Source organism: Lipophrys pholis (assembly GCF_963383615.2).
Source record: "Lipophrys pholis genome assembly, chromosome: 11".
NCBI lineage: Eukaryota > Metazoa > Chordata > Actinopteri > Blenniiformes > Blenniidae > Lipophrys > Lipophrys pholis.
In genome coordinates, this window is record NC_137631.1 from 23921907 (window position 1) to 23939165 (window position 17259).

General features: G+C 42.5%; 2 protein-coding genes across 2 annotated transcripts; one reads left to right on the plus strand and one right to left on the minus strand.

Annotated features, from left to right (window-relative positions):
• Positions 1-522: 522 nt before the first annotated feature.
• setd6 (SET domain containing 6, protein lysine methyltransferase) lies at positions 523-5928 on the minus strand. Its single transcript, XM_080475387.1, has 9 exons — positions 5788-5928; positions 4435-4515; positions 4214-4358; positions 3595-3736; positions 3315-3509; positions 2506-2653; positions 2065-2245; positions 1299-1435; positions 523-1216 (listed from the first exon to the last, which is right to left on the minus strand). The coding sequence occupies exons 1-9, from the start codon at positions 5812-5814 to the stop codon at positions 869-871; spliced, it is 1404 nt and encodes a 467-aa protein (XP_080331513.1). The 5' UTR covers positions 5815-5928; the 3' UTR covers positions 523-868.
• Positions 5929-8610: 2682 nt separating this feature from the next.
• On the plus strand, positions 8611-16327 carry bbs2 (Bardet-Biedl syndrome 2). Its single transcript, XM_080474488.1, has 18 exons — positions 8611-8735; positions 9798-9931; positions 10018-10245; positions 10336-10461; positions 10627-10689; positions 10956-11033; positions 11446-11550; positions 11633-11719; positions 11819-11954; positions 12451-12590; positions 12808-12937; positions 13017-13188; positions 13289-13418; positions 13507-13626; positions 13792-13929; positions 14437-14549; positions 14760-14908; positions 15461-16327. The coding sequence occupies exons 2-18, from the start codon at positions 9815-9817 to the stop codon at positions 15565-15567; spliced, it is 2139 nt and encodes a 712-aa protein (XP_080330614.1). The 5' UTR covers positions 8611-8735; positions 9798-9814; the 3' UTR covers positions 15568-16327.
• The last annotated feature ends 932 nt before the right edge of the window (positions 16328-17259 follow it).

The window sequence follows — 17259 nt, forward strand, 5'->3', positions numbered from 1 at the left end:
TGGAAGATTTGTATTTATATGCAACTGGGTCATTCCTGTGGGAGAGAACGGTACACCTGGACAGCTTTCCAGTCTGTCACAGTACAGACGACTAACCAGCGTATCTGGAGCGAACATGCAAACGCCACATGAACTGCAGATTAAAGGGCTCTTACCATGCAAAATTCACTTACTAATGGTTTTCCAACACTAATAATCGTCCCCATACCTGGAATGACGCCCAGGAAGTTTAGAAAGTCTGTTATCTCTCGTGTTTCAGTTTTTAAAAAGTGTTGCGCCAATCAAATCAAACCCTATATAGTGTCAGCAAGGGTTCAGTCAATACCAATTAAGGTAGGTCCTCCCTTTGACCCTCCCACAATTAGACCGCTCTGCTCTGGCACATGGCACCACGAGAGGAAGTACTTCCTCCTCTTCCCAAGATGGGAATGTGTGGGTGGAGCCAGTCCAGCTCAGACAGATTCTGAATGTAGCTCCTATGATTCAATTTTTAAATGGGTGAAAATCAAACAAAAGCTGAATACAATGTGTTGAAAAGCTGTTTAATGACTCATTTTAATATTGGAGTCTTCAGAACATGAAATGTTCACATATCTTAATCTGTTGGATTAAAAACTTGTAAATCTCAAAGTGTAACACACATGAAAATCCCCATGAAGCACATTTGTACAAACTATTTTTACTCTTGCATATGTTTGATTCCTGCAGTACTGTTGCTCTAAAGTTGGCCAACGGGAATGCAGCACACTGCTTTTTATGCCAGTTGAACACGGTAGCATTTTCAAGAAAATTTATTTGGAGTATTGAAAAAGGCATTGCATACATTTTAGATAAAAACAAAAACCCCACACAGGTAGTCTGGGCTGCCTCATGACTTTGTGAGGTCCATCAGTCTGTGCAGGATGGTCTTCTGCCCGTAGCGAACCTGCAGGGCTTTCTTCTGCCTGCAGCCGAGTCTCGCCACCGCGGCCTCGTCCTCCATCAGCGCTCGATCCCCGGCTAGAACCTGCTCCCCCTCCTGCTCGCCGTCTCCGTACGCCTTCAGAGTCACGCCGGCTGCGTCGTGAAGCAGCCGCCTCCACGAGGACGTCAGTTCAGGGAGGCCCTCGTTGGAGAAGGCCCGGGAAATGGTCTCCTCGTCCTCGTCCTCGTCCTCTTCTTCCCATCCTTCGTTGTCTTTGAACTCGGAGAACTCGGACTTGGACATGCACAGCACCTGAAGAGAAGCGCAGTCGTGTGTGTTCCTCCATAAAAAAGCAGACCAAAAGGGAATCGAGGGACGTAAAATGTCGCCTCACCTTGAGCGCAGTGTGGAGCTCTGCGTCTGTGAGGCACCCATGTTTACCAAAGACGAAGGCTGATTTTTCCTCCAGCATCTGAGTCACCGTCTCCCACCGCTCCCCCAACAGCTGCCGCTCCAAATCCGACTCGACGCCTGGAGGAGGAAGGAGGAACCGGATATAATCGACGCTGCATCGCCACAGTGTCCTTGTTGAGCCTCTCTGTGTGGAGTTCTGCATGTTCTCCATGCATGTGTGCGTTTCCTCCACTGGCTACATCACATCTACTTAGATTATCAGTGTAGGGTACAACAGCTATGATTGAAGCAGAGAATAAGCCCCAGGTTATTATGGGACATTTATGAAAAGTTACTCAAACACACGCATCTGGCATTTATGAATTTGTGGATGGATTACCGTTAATAGTTGGCAGTTTGGAAAAAAACATGAAGACATTACTGCTTTTTAAACTTGGGGGTTAGTTTACAGTAACATGACACATCTCCACAGACTGAAGCGTGTGTTTGCAAAGAATATTCCTATCCCCCCCCCCCCCCCCCCCCCCCATTTGTTTATCCACTGAGGCCTGAAAAGAGAGCGGTTATTTTGTTGTATTTTTGATTTTCGACACAGACGATGCGTTTCTGTCGCTTAATTCCAATGTGGGCCAGTCGGATTCACTCAATAAGCTGAAGTTGCTTCTAAAACTAACGACAATGAGAAGAAGCAGAGACACAAACATCGGTGAGCCGATGTTTTGCGTGCCGCAGCAGCTCAGGCTCACCTCGTGTGGCGGCTTGGCGGAGGCTGCTGAACGGGACGTCGGCCGTGTCGTTGCTGTTCTGGCGGTACGGCTCGGTGAAGCCGTACATGTGAAGCAGCTGCCAGTTGGCCATCTGACCGTACGTGTTGAACACTTCCTCGTTTTTCTTGATGGGACGCACGCACACCATCTTCAAACTGTCCTGAATGTGACAAGAGAGGAGGTGGAAAAGGAAGAAACCATTTTCAACAAGCGAAATGCTGCCGATTGAATCTCCTGAAATGTGAAATATATATCTTTCCATACATTTTTAAGCATTCTGAACACACATTTGTGAGCCAATAGTTTTTTTTTTTAATTGTTGATTGGTTTTACTTTCTATTAGAATCTGCCCCCAAAAGTTATCTCAATGCCTCCCAGTTAAAAAGAAGAAACACACTAATAGCCATCGTGTCCGCTTACTGGTGTGAACTCCAGATTAGCATTGTGATTGGACACGTGGTTAAGCATGTCGGCCATCGGAACCATCATTGGTGGGTTAGGGGTCTTCTCCTCATCGTCACAATCATCAGCATCGTCTTCATCGTCCTCTTCCTGCGGCTCTTGGAAACTACAGAAATAAGAAGAATCAGGGACAATATGGTGTATTATAATAATAAGCTCAAAGTGCTTTATTAAGAAAAAGAAAAACACATATACCATATTTTCCAGGCTACAAAAATCACATCTACCAAAAAGAGGAAAAAAAGCTGATTATATATATATATCGACTGTGTAGCTTTTTCCTTTGGCAACATTTAACTTGCACTTTCGGTTAAATACGGTGGAAATGGGAGGTTATTCATTGGTACTGTAGCAACATTCTGGTGTCAGACAGTGACATCTAGTGATCACAGATGATATGTACCAGTTTAATATGATATATATAAAACCTGCTCCTTTATATAAGTCACATGACCAGCCAAACAAATAAATAAGTGGGACTTATAGTACAGAAAATACAGTAATACATGCAACTAAAACCTATTTGAGAAGGATCTTGGCATGTGTAGGGTTAAATATATGAACAGTGGTGTATCCATGAGGACTACACAATGAAAACTGGTAATGTACAAAAAGGGTTATGGTTCATTCCAGTTGGTAATGGCACCCGTGGGAAGTGGGAATTCCCCGTTCAAGTCTCCAGACTACTTGAGATTTCCATTTGGCCGTGTTCAACACGTTCATTTTCTGAACACCGGCATCATCCGTCACGTCTTGTCTCTGCTGACCTGTACGCCATGACGAAGGCCACCAGCTGTGTGTACAGCTCCAGCGTGTGCATGTCGGGGCTCCACAGGTCCGGATGCCTGCTCATGAACGGCAGCGCCACGTCTGTGTACTCCCGCCGGATGTTCACCAGGTCTCTGTCCACCGCCTCCGGGACACCCGTCCCCTTCAAAAGCCCGTCCCTCTCCTCTTTAGACCTGAAACGACGGGAGGGAAACCAACCGTGAAGGACGCATTCCGACTCAAGACCTCCGGGACGGGAGTCAGGTCTTGACTTCCTACCAGAACATGGGATGATCCAGGGTTTTAAAGTCGCTCCACAAAGTGAGGTAGGGCTTCCAGTGGGACTGAGAGGAGGTGTACTCGTACAGCAGGGACAGCAGCAGGGGCACCCAGCCCGAGGAGCTGTCCAGGGACGACTGCTCTAAGAGGGGAAAGGACAAGAACTAGAATTACAAACTGAGTGGGAATGTGAAGAAAAACCATGGAGAAAAGTGATGAAGACGGGGAGGAGGAAGAGACTGTATGGGACAAGCCAACAATTTTATTCTGATTCAGGAGATCTGTAACTGTTATGACTAAAAGAGCTGGGGTTGTTTTCGACAAACTTTCCACTAAATAAAATTGGTCTGCAGCCATAAAACAAGTTTGACTTTAAAGGAATTGCACCAAGCCTCATCATGGATTTATAGATTAAAAGGAGGAAGAGAATTCATGAATCTAATCAATCAAATAAAATTTAAATAAATAAATGTATTAATTTTAAATATAACTGTATCCAGGGACTTCATGAATGAAATTAAATGAAATAAAGGCAGATCCGTTCCTGACTTTCCTGTTATTGAGAAAATAACAGGGAGAACCTGCAGACTCCACAATGATCCCCCGGAGTAAAACTCACCTTTTTCCAGCAGGGCAGAAACCTTCGTCGTCCCATGATGAAGAAGAGCTGACCTGGGGATGGTGAACAATACCTCTCCTTCCTGGATGCTGTCGAGAGCCAGCATGCCGTACTCTGCTACCGTTCCCTCTTTGCTCACACACACCTGCAGACAGAAACACTTCAGTTCAGAAAGTCAAAGCCCTGCAGGATAGTTGAAACGACCTGTTAAAGCAACAGACCTTTTTGCTGAGAACCAGACCGACTCTGTCGCACCACTGGAGAAAGTTCTGGAGAGGGCTGAGCTCAGCGTCATCATCAACCTGTCAAAAGTCAAAACAATTAGCAGATATGTGTGTTAGACTGACAGTAATTGTTCAACCACGGCCGGTAAAAAACACTTCTCTGTAAAAAAAACTAAAAAATGGTTATTAAAAGATCCGTATCAGAGCAATGTGCCAACAGCCATCTTTTGTCCTGCTCACTCCAGTTCAGGGTGGCAGCTGAGGGAACTTGGTGGGAACCCAAGTGTCCCTTCGTCGATGTTTCTTCTGAGGCATTTCTATTTTTCAGATTTGTTCAGGGTTGGGTTCCTGAGTGGTGAGATGGAAACTCGACAGCTGCAGTGAAAGGCGAACAGATAGGTAACTCACAAAGTTAATCAACTATCGGACTGATTCAAAAAGCCACACGTGACTCCAAAGCTGCAGGTTGCCAACCTCTGACCTACTCACAGGGACACAGATTTATTTATTGGTGAAGTTACTTCAGTTGCAGTGAAAAAAAAAGGTTTGCTTTCAACTTTTTGTTTAATCTGTCAACTTGACCCAATGTCCTATTTTGGCAGGACATGTCTTCTTTTCAGGCTCTATTTTATTTGACTGGCAGTTTTCTCATAAAACTCTGGCCATTTGTTGAACGCAATATAATCCTCAGTCCCCAAACTGAATTTGGATATTTTTTTAATTTATATGTCAAGTAAGACTTGAACAGAGGATTATGTCTTTTTGTATTTTTAATTCCTTAAAAAAGAACAGGCATTATTTTTAAACATTCCAGAGATTTTTCTGTTATTTTGATACTGAGACCGATCATTTTAGGGATGATAAAGTATTCTCTTAGAGGATATAAATGTCTATCTGTCAACAGACAGAAAAAAAGCCACACTTTGAATATACATGAAGCATTTTTGAATAATAGTCAAGTATCCTTCAAGTATCCTGAGGTCAAGCCAAGTCAAAACATGGTCACCCTAATAAAAGTCACTGTGTTGACAAGTAGTAGTACTGAAATCCTGACAATATATTTGTTGTTTGGATGAGGAAAAACTCCCCCGATTTAGTAGAAAGTGAGTATGGACACTTAACCACGTGTTGTACACAGAACTCTAAAGCTTCATCGCAGGGGACACGAATCTGCGCGGTGACCGATGTCATTGTAACACCCCATGCACTCACGGACCCCGAAATACACTCATTGGACACCCTGTAAACGCACATCGTACCCCCGCAGCAGGGACCGTTGTTTCCTCACTAAACCCCCACACAGACAACACATCCACATATATGCTTTGAGCTTAAATATATTTATGTGACCTTTGCGCGTTTCGCTTCCGTTGCCATATGTGCCTCGTGAAGATTGACCCAGCCTGTTCTTCTTCCTTGGATTAAGCAGACTAGACGCAACACTGGCGTATTGCTGCCATCTGCAGGATGTTCGCTACATTGCGAGGCCTCCTCTCCGTCCCCGGAAGTGACGTCCTAACCCCCGGAAGAAGCCTCTGCTTACGCTGTTAGCCTCAAAGCGAATGGGCACGCGGATGTGCGGCAAGATGGCCAAACTTGGCACCGTACGGTAACTTTTAGGTCCGCAACCTTTTAGAATTCCACTCTGTCCAAAGCGAAAACAGTATATCTAACCATACGATCCAAATATTAAAAGAAACCTACAAAAAATTCTACGGCTTCTAGAAAAACTCGAAGTTGGGCCGCTTTCTGCAGCTGGCTCGTTGGTCTAGGGGTATGATTCTCGCTTTGGGTGCGAGAGGTCCCGGGTTCAAATCCCGGACGAGCCCTCCCTTTTTACATTTGCCCACCCGTATTATCATCGCAACAACACTTCATGAGTCGGGTAGAAGGACGATCTAAATCCAGCTCACGTTCCCTCTTAGTGGGCGAACAGTCCAAACGCTTCGTGAATTCTACTTCACAGTGATAGAAAGAGCTGACATCGAAGAATCAACCAGTGGGTAAACATACGCTTCAATTTTGTCAAATAATAATCTTCTAAAAAAGCAACAACAATGTCACCAAAATGATGATTTGTACAAAAATTTAACAGGTAAGATTTATGTTTTTATACAATAAAAATGTACATCAACAAGATAAAATTAAATGATGCTGACAAGAATCATTGAAAGAAAATCAATAAATAAAAAGTAATAATGTCGAAAATGAAAATGGTCACAGGTCATATAAGATGTTTTTTGTATTTTAAAGTGTAATTGCATTGTTCCAAATCAATATTTGTTTTGACAAATCAATAGTATGGATGTTGTTGGTCCAGCTAAACAACATGCACTCATTTATTATGTCTAATTTGAGTATACCTCTGAGTAATATGAATAAATAAAGAATGAAAAAACAATAAAAGGAATAAATTATAATCAAGAATCTTTTTTTCACACATTGAAAGGAATAAACCAAGGTTTATCCAAGTGAAGCCAGATCAGCAGTAAATTGAATAATGAATAATTTAGACTAACAGAGTGAATTAAATATAATTAAATTACATTGATAGACATCTTTAAAAGTGCTTCTTTAGTAGTGATTTAAGTATGATTCTTCTTGTTACGTATTCATCTCATCACCCCAAAAAACCCCAAATCATACATTTATGTTATTGTTGACCTGATAAGAGGCATAGGCTGGCAAAATCGTATTTCATATATTCGTTCCACTTACTGAATATTTGTGTGTCCAAATGTTTTCTTCTTTGTTCATAAACCATTTGGTCCTTACTAGTTCTACACGAAAACATGACACATTTTTAAAGGTAGATTTCTGTGTTGATTTCACAATATTTTAACGCCACCGCTAGAGGGAGCTGTTGATCGATATAAAATATAAAAGCATAGTGCCACATCACCAGTACATCTGCAACTGCTTTTCCTACATGGATCTGACAGTAAGAAATGACATATGAGGCTCGTTGGTCTAGGGGTATGATTCTCGCTTAGGGTGCGAGAGGTCCCGGGTTCAAATCCCGGACGAGCCCTTGGCTTTTCTCAAAAAACATCTTGGATCATATGCAAATATTTGCCATATGGTTCACTACTAAAGTTTACCAGAGAGTATGAAAGGCTTACAAATTGTGCTTTATGGCAACAATTATTGTTAAAGTTCAACTGGATGAGTTTCAGAAATGGTGACATCGGGAGGAAGATCATTTTTAACAGTTTGACTTGACCTAAGTTGTAATTACTCCCAAAACGAGGAATGACTTTCAAGGAGAAACCATCATATATGTCATTTCATTTATTAGACTGAATTTACTAAGTTACAGCTTCCTGGTTCTGAAGAGTTCCCTGACCTGGGGGGTTACACTACATTTATGCTTGGGATACAAATTAGATTAGATTAGATAAAGGTTTCCATTCTTCAAGGAAAGTGGACAGAATGTAATGTATACAAAAAGCAAATAACTTCCAGTTAAGCTCCTCCCTTCTCTGACCTCTGCAGCCACTTGAAGATAATGACTTTACAGGGCACACGACAAACAATTAGTCAGAAATCGCTGATCAATCAGTGACGCGTGTATTTTGGAGAATTCTAGTTGAAAAGGTGATTTTCAACAAGAATCTCTCTTCCTCTCACTGTACCTTTGTACAAGATCTCTGATAATCAACCTGGATCTTTGTGATATGTGCATCCTGCAGTGAGAGGATCACCTTTCTGTCTCATGTTAACATGTTGGGTTGTTGCCCTCTGCCTCTGTCTTTTCACTGTTCATTTCCCCTGCCAACTCTGACCAAAGCAGCAGAAATCTTCCACCTCTGAACCTGCTTTTGTAAAATTGACCCTCTCAACCATGTGAGGTTATTTGGTTTTGAATTGCAGTGATGCACTGATCTTATCTCAGCCATGATCTCCAGTACTGTGCAAAAAGTGAACCGGACGCTTTTTTTTAATAGCGGTCCGGCGTTTCGGATTAATTGGTTTCCCCGTTAGCTGATGACCAACTTCCTTCGGCGTCCGTTGTTACTACAGAAAACTGAAGCTGTCTTGACGAACACCGTTTAACCGCATTTACAATAAACTTTGGAGAGTTTGATTTTAATATTTGCTGAAACAACAACTGACGATAAAGGAAGTCGGTCACCGGTTAATCGGGAAACCAGTTAATCCGTAACACCGGAAGTGCAAAAACCTGTCGCTGCTGTGTTGTAATGTGAGCTAGCCTGTTAGCTGGCTGCTTCCTTCCGATCAAAAACACAATATTCACGCTTGAGGACTGGAGCAGCTCATATTCTTTGTGAAGTGTGGTATGTTTTTCTATTGAGCGCTGTATTTCTTTTTTTTTGCCGGAGCGTCGTTATTCTTCCGTCGTCTCCTGCAAATTAAACGACAGCGATCCATGTTAGCTTAGCATGCCAAGTTTCCAAAGCGATTAAGTCAAATCAAAGTAAATTAAATTATGTGGAAAACAAAACGTGGCACCGAGTATTTGTGTACTGGTTTACGGTGCGTTAAAGAGGGGCGTGTTTTATGTTTTCGGTAAATAAATGACATTCTTGTCATGGTAAACGGAAGAGAGATTAGCCAGGAGAGGAGCTTGATGTTGCCTGGCAACAGTAGTCAGGGTGGCTGAAGCAAAGCCTCTAATGACATTAGTGCAAAATCACGCTTCCTATTTAGGGTTAAAGCTAAATTTGAAAAGATGTCCAAAGAAAGACAAAACATTCTTACCACGAGAAAAAGAAAAACAAGGCAAAAATGTCTTTTATCAAAGATCTCAGTATTTCTTAGCTTAGATTAATATCTGTATTAAACGAAAGTATGATGATTTGGCTGTAGTCATCAAAACGTTAAAATTTTCTTTATTTGACCTTTATTCATACAAGTAATCTCGTTGAGAGACAAGTTTTGATTTATAAGAGAAAGCTGCTAAAACAACACAAGCGTGCATAACATTACATAAAGTGACCGACAGAATACAATAACAGTACATGGACATTTATCAGAAAGTGCAGTAGAATTTCGATTAAATGATCTATAACCCTTCAGATATTCTGAAATGACCAGTATTTCTAAGCATCATGTTGGTGGATAAATACAGGGTACCATGCCAAGAATGGATTTATAGATAAAGTTGTACCAGTCTACCATGTATCCTTAATACATGTATTCACAAATTAGGAAGTTTTAAAAGGGATATACTTGCATAGTTCCAGATATTACATGTAAACAAAACCGTCTACATCTCCGAAGTGATCATTTCTTAGAAAAAGATGTATTCATGTCTGCAAACTCTATGATTGAATCAAAGAAAGTGAAATGTAAAATTGACTAACACTGTCTTGTCTTTTTGATTTTTGTTTGATAAGAATAAGGAATAAGCACCATGCTGGTCCCCATATTCACTCTCAAGCTCAACCACAAGATAAACCCTCGCATGGTGACTATTGGAAAGTTTGATGGAGTACACCCATGTCTTACTGCAGCCACACAGGCTGGAAAGGTGGATGAATTGAATTATTGAAATAAAAGTTATGTCCGTCGCGTTGTACACTTTATGCCAAAGTCTCTCGTTTTCCATATCGAAAGGTTTTCATCCACAATCCTCATGGTCGAGGTCAGATGCCGGTGGCACATCGACTGAGCCAAAGTTCTCAGGACACTGACATCTCTCTGCTCAACATCAACCAGGCAGTCACGTGTTTGACTGCAGGAAAACTGGGACCGAACACCACGGGGGACACCCTTTTGGTGGGATCTCAAACCAACCTGTTGGCCTACGACGTTCATGACAATGCTGATATCTTTTACAGAGAGGTGAGTGGAGCTCGGATCCATATCTTATGTGGTATAAATCCACTTGTGGGAGTAGACATTCTTTACATTTTGTTTCTACTGTCTTGTTAGGTGACGGATGGCGCCAATGCAATCGTTTTGGGAAAACTTGGCAACATCCCCTCTCCCCTCGCCATCATTGGAGGGAACTGTGCCTTACAGGGTTTCAACTACGAGGGCAACGACCACTTCTGGACAGTAAGACAATTAACTTTTTTTTTATTCTTAGGAGTCTCTCTCTATAGAGTTAGTTGTTACTTTCATTATATCTCATTATTTCTATCATGAAGAACACATCTATATAACGCTGTAATGAATCATTATTCCTTCAGTTGTTGGTGTGTTTTTTTTTTTTTTTTTTAGGTAACTGGAGACAACGTGAGGTCTCTGGTGCTGTGCGACCTCACTGGGGACGGAAAGAACGAGGTGAGTGTTGGCGAGTAGACAATTGCAGACACTCACTCTCTGTCCTCCGTGATCATGGTCTGAGTCATAGTACTGAGGCACAGTGTTAGATAAACTTCAGTAGATGATGTTCTTCTGAGTAACAGTGCTCTTTCTTTTTGCCCGTAATGGCCTAAATAAGGCTCATCAAGCTCTCGAACAATGAAGTTGTGATATATTGTGCAGCCCTCCCGGATCATAGGATGTCTGTCTCCAGTTATTGTAATTTGTTGTTCTGGTTTCTGCAGCTCCTGGTTGGATCTGAGGACTTTGACATCAGGATATTCAAAGAGGATGAGCTTGTGTCCGAGATGACTGAAAATGAGGTATCATGTTCTTTTTTCAGAATAATAATGTAACTACGCTGCACATCGAGGGCATATAATGGTATATTGTGTATAAAAAACAATTCTCTCTTCATTTGTATGACATGAAATTTGAATAATTGTGAGAGAAGGGGCTTGATTTAATACATTCCTACCTCCTCTAATTACTGAATTTTTCATGGATAGCAAGATTCTAGTTTATATATATATATATATATATATATATATATATATATACAGTAATTTAAGTGCATTTATTGTTCAGTCTGAATAATTTTTAATTTTTTTTCTCATGCATTGTCAGTGTTTTGTCCAAAGGGCACTGGTGGACAAAACACTGCTTCACTAGCATTGATATTTTAAAGATCTATGTTTTCCTTCCTGCTCCTTCTGTCTTCTGTCTTCTGTGCAGACTGTGACGTCACTGTGCCACATGCATGGCAGCAGGTTTGGTTATGCGCTGGCTAACGGCACTGTGGGAGTCTATGACCGCACTGCGCGCTACTGGAGAATCAAGGTACCGCTGTCATCCGTGACCTTTCACGTCTGTATGATGTCCGCTTTTTCTGTCATATGAACAGTATTCTCCTCTCGCTCAGTCTAAGAATCATGCAATGAGCATCCACGCCTTTGACTTGAACGCTGATGGAGTTGTGGAGCTCATCACAGGCTGGTCCAGTGGAAAGGTCATAATATAACGTTAAGATTCTATTATTTTCACTGAGCGTTTCTACGTGTTCGGCGTCTGGCGTCAATCCTGACGACATTGTTCCTTTTGGTTCCAGATCGATGCTCGGAGCGACCGCACGGGTGACGTCATTTTCAAAGACAACTTCTCCTCGTCTGTGGCCGGAGTGGTGGAGGGCGACTACAGACTGGATGGACAGAAACAACTCATCTGCGCCTCTGTGGATGGAGAGGGTGCGTTCTACGGATCCGTGTGGGGTTGTGTTGGAGTGAGCTGATTCTAGGATCGGAAAACAACTGTGAGCAATAAATCAAAGTAACTGCTGCAACGTGAAGACGCCAGCTCAGCGACGGAGGAGAGAAAAGCTGAACGTCTTGCGACCTGAGAAGCATCAATGGTTGCTTGAAGATAAACACGATGGAAGTTTAGATTTTTAGATCTTTCAGCAGATGTGGAAAACTAAACAGAGACAAATCCGCTCATTTGTTGTGAAATGCAAACTTTACAGTATTTTTGTTCCAGGATGCATATTTTACAATGTCATAATATCGAATCCACACAAAGGGAAGTTTTTTTTGGGATTGTTTGGAGACATTAATTCTCAAACGCTGACTTTCGTAGAGTTATTTAAGTCATTGCGCTGTCAATTTACTGGACCTGATTTAGAGACATGGGCTTTAAACCTACAGTAAGATTGGTAACACTGTCACTGACGTCTGCATGTTGTAGTTCGTGGTTACCTGCCAGCCAGCAAGGACCTGAAAGGGAATCTCATGGACTCCAGTGTTGAACAGGACCAAGTTCGAGAGCTCAGCCAGCGCAGACAGAATCTGCTCCTCGAGCTCCGCAACTATGAGGAGAACGCCAAGGTGTGTATTTTTTTTGTTTAGAGGAGAGACAATTCATGAATGGAATTTGTGGGGAAAACATCCCTTTTTCCCCTTCTGGTTTTCTTTGTGTCTGGTTTTTTGTTTGTTTGTTGAGCTCTGGCATACTTTTTTTTTTTTTTTTAGAAATGTGCAGTTTTTGTAATGGACTATATTATAGAATCTTCTGGTATCCCGACACTCTGCCTCATTGTTTCAGGGTGTGTCAGACACAAACAGTGGGGTGGGCGTCATACCGGCCAACACTCAGCTCCAGACGGCACTGTCAGTGAGACCTGCCACAGAGAGCCAGAAGGCTCACGTAGAGCTCAGCATTTCCACTCCAAATGGTAGAGTTGTTGTGCTGATGAATCGTGGCGTGTGGATTTTCTGAATGGGTAAACTTCACCTCCCCTCTTTCTTCGCCAGAAACCATCATCCGAGCCGTGCTTATCTTTGCCGAGGGGATCTTTGAGGGCGAGAGTCACGTCGTTCACCCCAGTGCCCAGAATCTGTCGGGCTGCGTCAGAGTCCCCATTGTTCCTCCAAAAGACATCCCAGTGGATCTGCACATCAAAGCTTTTGTTGGAGGGAAAACAAGGTGGGAAGTGCGTCTGCGCTTTCAATCTGCAACAGGAATTACGAGGGAATTCTGTCAGCCACAATAACTCTTCTTATGTTTCTGTCTTTGCTGTCTCCAGCACGCAGTTCCATGTGTTTGAAATCACCCGTCAGCTGCCTCGCTTCTCCATGTACGACATCACAGTGGAGCCCTCCGATGCGCTGCCCACCGGGAGGGTCACCTTCAGCATCAACGACAGGCCGCAAAGGGTTCGACTCGTTCCCACTCCGCAATTCTTCAAATCTGCCTCGGGATCCGTGCGTATTCATGTTTTCATCAACGCGCGTGTCTTTGCAGGTGGTGATGTGGCTGAATCAAAACTTTTTGCTTTCGGAGGAAGTCAAAAGCCCTGATGTTACTTTTATTTCACTGAGGGGAGGCGAGCTGCTGTCCTTCAACATGTCCAGCAATGGGCAGGTACACACAAACACAACAAATATTATTTCTTTTCTTTTTTTCAAATTGAAGTAAATGAGCATGAAGAGGATGGATTTTATCATTAAATTCATTCACATGTACTTGTTCATTGCTGCAGCAATTGAAAAATCAACAAAAAAAACCCCACCCCATTTGTTCAATCAGATCACCCTGAACACCGACGACATCGACCTCGCAGGAGATCTGGTCCAATCACTGGCCTCCTTCCTGGGAATCGAGGATCTATCAGCAGAGGCAGACTTTCCCACGTACTTTGAGGAACTGCGCACGACACTCACTAAGGTTTGACTGCGATTAGTCCACTGAAAGTCCAGGACGGCTCTGTTTGTCTTCACTTTGTTACGATTGTTATGATGGAAACAGCCTGCTGTCTAGTTATTTCATTGTAAGAGGGGCTGTGTACACACGGCTGGGTGTGTTCTGTTTAAGGTGGATCAGATTGTGTTGTGTACATACTGTATGTTAGGATATGTTGATTACAGTGCATATGCCTGTCTGCCTTGGATTTATCAGCTGGGAGTGTGTTTGTCCACATGTTGATGTTTTAGGGTGGATGGATGGTTTCGTTTTGTCTTTATGAGGGTCTGGTAAGTTTGTTGTGTCTTGTCTGGCACTGACTGGCTTTTCCAGGACCTGAAGAGGATTCTGATATTTTTCTCAAATAGCCTGAGTGAAACTTCATGGGTTGGGTTTTTTTTTTTTTTTTTTTTTTTTTTTAACTCATTTCTCTGACTGGTTACAGCAGAAACACAGCTGTGATGTAATGATGTTTACTTCTGTGTGTTCCAGGTGGATGAGTTCCACTCTGTCCATCAGAAACTAACTGCAGCGATGGCCGACCACTCCAACTACATCAGGAACCTGCTGGTTCAAGCAGAGGACGCTCGCCTTATGGCCGACATGTGAGTCTTTACGACGTGTGTGGTGAAAGATACGTCTTCTAGAAGCATCATCAGTGACGTAACCGGGGGTCATTCAACATCAGACGCCGTGGCCCAGGCGACCCGACCGAGGTTGATCAGACGCCAGCCTGTGTTTGTCCACGGCTCTGCCCTCTTAATCCATAGCCACCTGTGTCTTTTTCCAATGTCTTGTCTTTTTTGTCTTCGCAGGTTAACTATGAAGAAGCGTTACAGAGAGCTGTACGACCTGAACCGGGATCTCGTCAACGAATACAAGATCCGCTCTAACAACTACAACGCCCTTCAGGCTTGCCTCAAGTTTGTTAACCAAGGCATACAGCGGGCGGGGCGACTCAGAGGTACGTCGCTGCGTTTACATACGTGTGTGAGACATACTGTAACAACACCAGACAGTGAGTCCAACCGAAGGTTCAGGGGCGATTTTAAAAAAAAAAAAAAAAAATAGGTGTCAAGCTGTCTGGTACTGCCTACGATGATGACATTTTCTTCACTGAACACACAGTGCAGCGATCATTCTGTCGCTTTTCTCCGAACCTGCTCCGTGCTGTATAACATTCTTACATTTTAAAATCAGATCTCTGTTGCAACAGCTCAACTGTCTCATCCCACTAGCTCCTAATCTGAAGTGAAAAGTCTCATAACTTGTATTAAAATAGCTTAACATCAAGACATTTAACCGGCAACAGCTGCAACGTCTATTTCAGCCGGGAGATGTGAAGAAAGGATGTTCTACCAAAATGTGTTTTATGATGATCAAGTGTGAACAGTTAGACTCTTGAAAATAGTTGTTTTATTCTCAACTTCAGACAAAACGTGGAAATAACGTTTGGCAAACACTGATCTGTTGCTGCGGTTTCCATATTGTAACCCGGCGTATCTCTGTCTCTCAGTGGGTAAACCAAACAACCAAGTGATATCCGCCTGTCGAGATGCCATCAAGAGCAATAACGTCAACGCACTGTTCAGGATCATGAGGGCGGGGGCTGCTTCTTCCTGAGGAGAGGAGGAGGACAAAGAGGGGACGGACCAGTCGTCCGGAAAGGAAAGACGTTGACCAGCGGCGATTACTGTCTGCAAACGTTTTCCCACCACGACGAGCCTGGAACAAGAAATGAGCGTCGACCTAAAAGCTGATGACTGTAGGACTCTGGAATGGGGACTGTTGCAGCCTTAATCCATGTTTTTCCATGACTTAGTTTTAAGCAACAGCCTGGCAGCAGCTCTGTGAACACTGGAAGAGAACGCGGACCGCGGGCTCGGAGGAGTCGACTTCTGCCTTTGTGCGGCTGTTAGGGGAGGTCCGATCTTAGCGCAGAATGACCGAGTTAGTTGTGAAAATTGATGTAAGCACTTCAAACTGATCCCTTGTGTAGGTCCAGCTAAACCAAAACACACATAAGCTCATAAACGACAAAGAAAATAGAGCCCTGGAACAAATTCTGTGTCGTAGAAACATTCCAGATGATGTTGCACATTTGTTTACTGTGTGAATGTGGTTAGAAAAAAAAAAAAAAAGCCATTCAGACCGTTTTCTCACAGATGTTCCTATTTGGAGTGTAAGTGAGGGAATAAATGTGAGTTGTTGATTTGGATCAGTGGTTGTTTAGAGAGAAAAAAATATTTTTAAGTATCGAGTTTCACAAAAGACCAATACTGTGTGTTTACCTTTTTGTAGTTTGTATTGAAAAACTGTTGATGGTACGTTTGTGTTTGTGACAGAAACTATTATTAAATTAATGAGAGTTTTACAAGTTTTGCGTGCGCCTGCGACCATCAGTGTTTCCTGCCGATGTTTATCCTGTTATACTTACGTCATTACACGTCCCAAGTTTTGACCAAACCAGATTTCATGCACATTGATTATGAAACAAGAAAGTGATGACATAAAGCATGAATCATGTGTCTGAGTTAAAGATCAAAAAGAATAGAGTAAACTGCTTGTGCAAAAAATAAAGAAGGATGAAGTGGGTGAAAATGTCAGTATCAAGGTAAAGACCTGAAAAGTTAAGAGAAAATCAAGATTCATCTTGCAATGTTCTAAATGTGCTTCCTCACTTCTTTAATTATAATTTGAATTTTGAACATGAAATTGTTAATGTACCACTGGAAAAATACTTTTTGTTCAGTTAAAAATCAAATAATTGGACTTTGTTTCCACACGTTAATTTGCCATTCAGACTAAATCACACTTTCGTGTGTGCGTGTGTTTTATAATAGTTTGTCAGTTTAGCTCCACTTGCTTCAGCACAGAGTGTTTCTTTCCCCTCTTCTCTCCCCGAATACTTGTGATTGCAGAGGCATGTGTGTGTGGACAGCTGTAGTCTATAGGAGCGCCATATGGTTGAGTGAAGAGTCGTTCTGCTGTCATAAATCTGTATTATCACCACGTGTCCCTGAAGTCTCCGCGACTCTGCTCATTCCACGGAAAGTATCATCAAACCCTGGCGTTCCTCAGCGGAGCGCAGTCTGACTTTAAACCCAATTAGAGCCTCTGGATTCAAAGGAGAGAGGCGATAAAGTGTCAAATCCAGACCAGATTTTTATTTTATTTTTTTTAAATAGTCAAACATTTGCATTAAAATTCTGTATCTGTGATCAGATCAGAGTAGTTCAAAGAGTTAAAGTCTAGTAGAAAAACAAAAGTCCACATTTCATTGTAAGATCCCAATTCTGGATTAAAGAACCGAAT

Coding starts and splice junctions, on each gene's coding strand:
- setd6 (XM_080475387.1), bottom strand. CDS start 5,814: ATGGCAACGGAAGCGAAACGCGCAAAG. Junction 2,654..3,314: donor GCCTTCGTCATGGCGTACAG/GTCAGCAGAGAC, acceptor TTATTTCTGTAG/TTTCCAAGAGCCGCAGGAAG. Junction 1,436..2,064: donor CCGCCAAGCCGCCACACGAG/GTGAGCCTGAGC, acceptor TTCCTCCTCCAG/GCGTCGAGTCGGATTTGGAG.
- bbs2 (XM_080474488.1), top strand. CDS start 9,815: ATGCTGGTCCCCATATTCACTCTCAAGCTCAACCACAAGATAAACCCT. Junction 10,246..10,335: donor CTGATATCTTTTACAGAGAG/GTGAGTGGAGCT, acceptor CTGTCTTGTTAG/GTGACGGATGGCGCCAATGC. Junction 13,189..13,288: donor TTTGTTGGAGGGAAAACAAG/GTGGGAAGTGCG, acceptor TGCTGTCTCCAG/CACGCAGTTCCATGTGTTTG.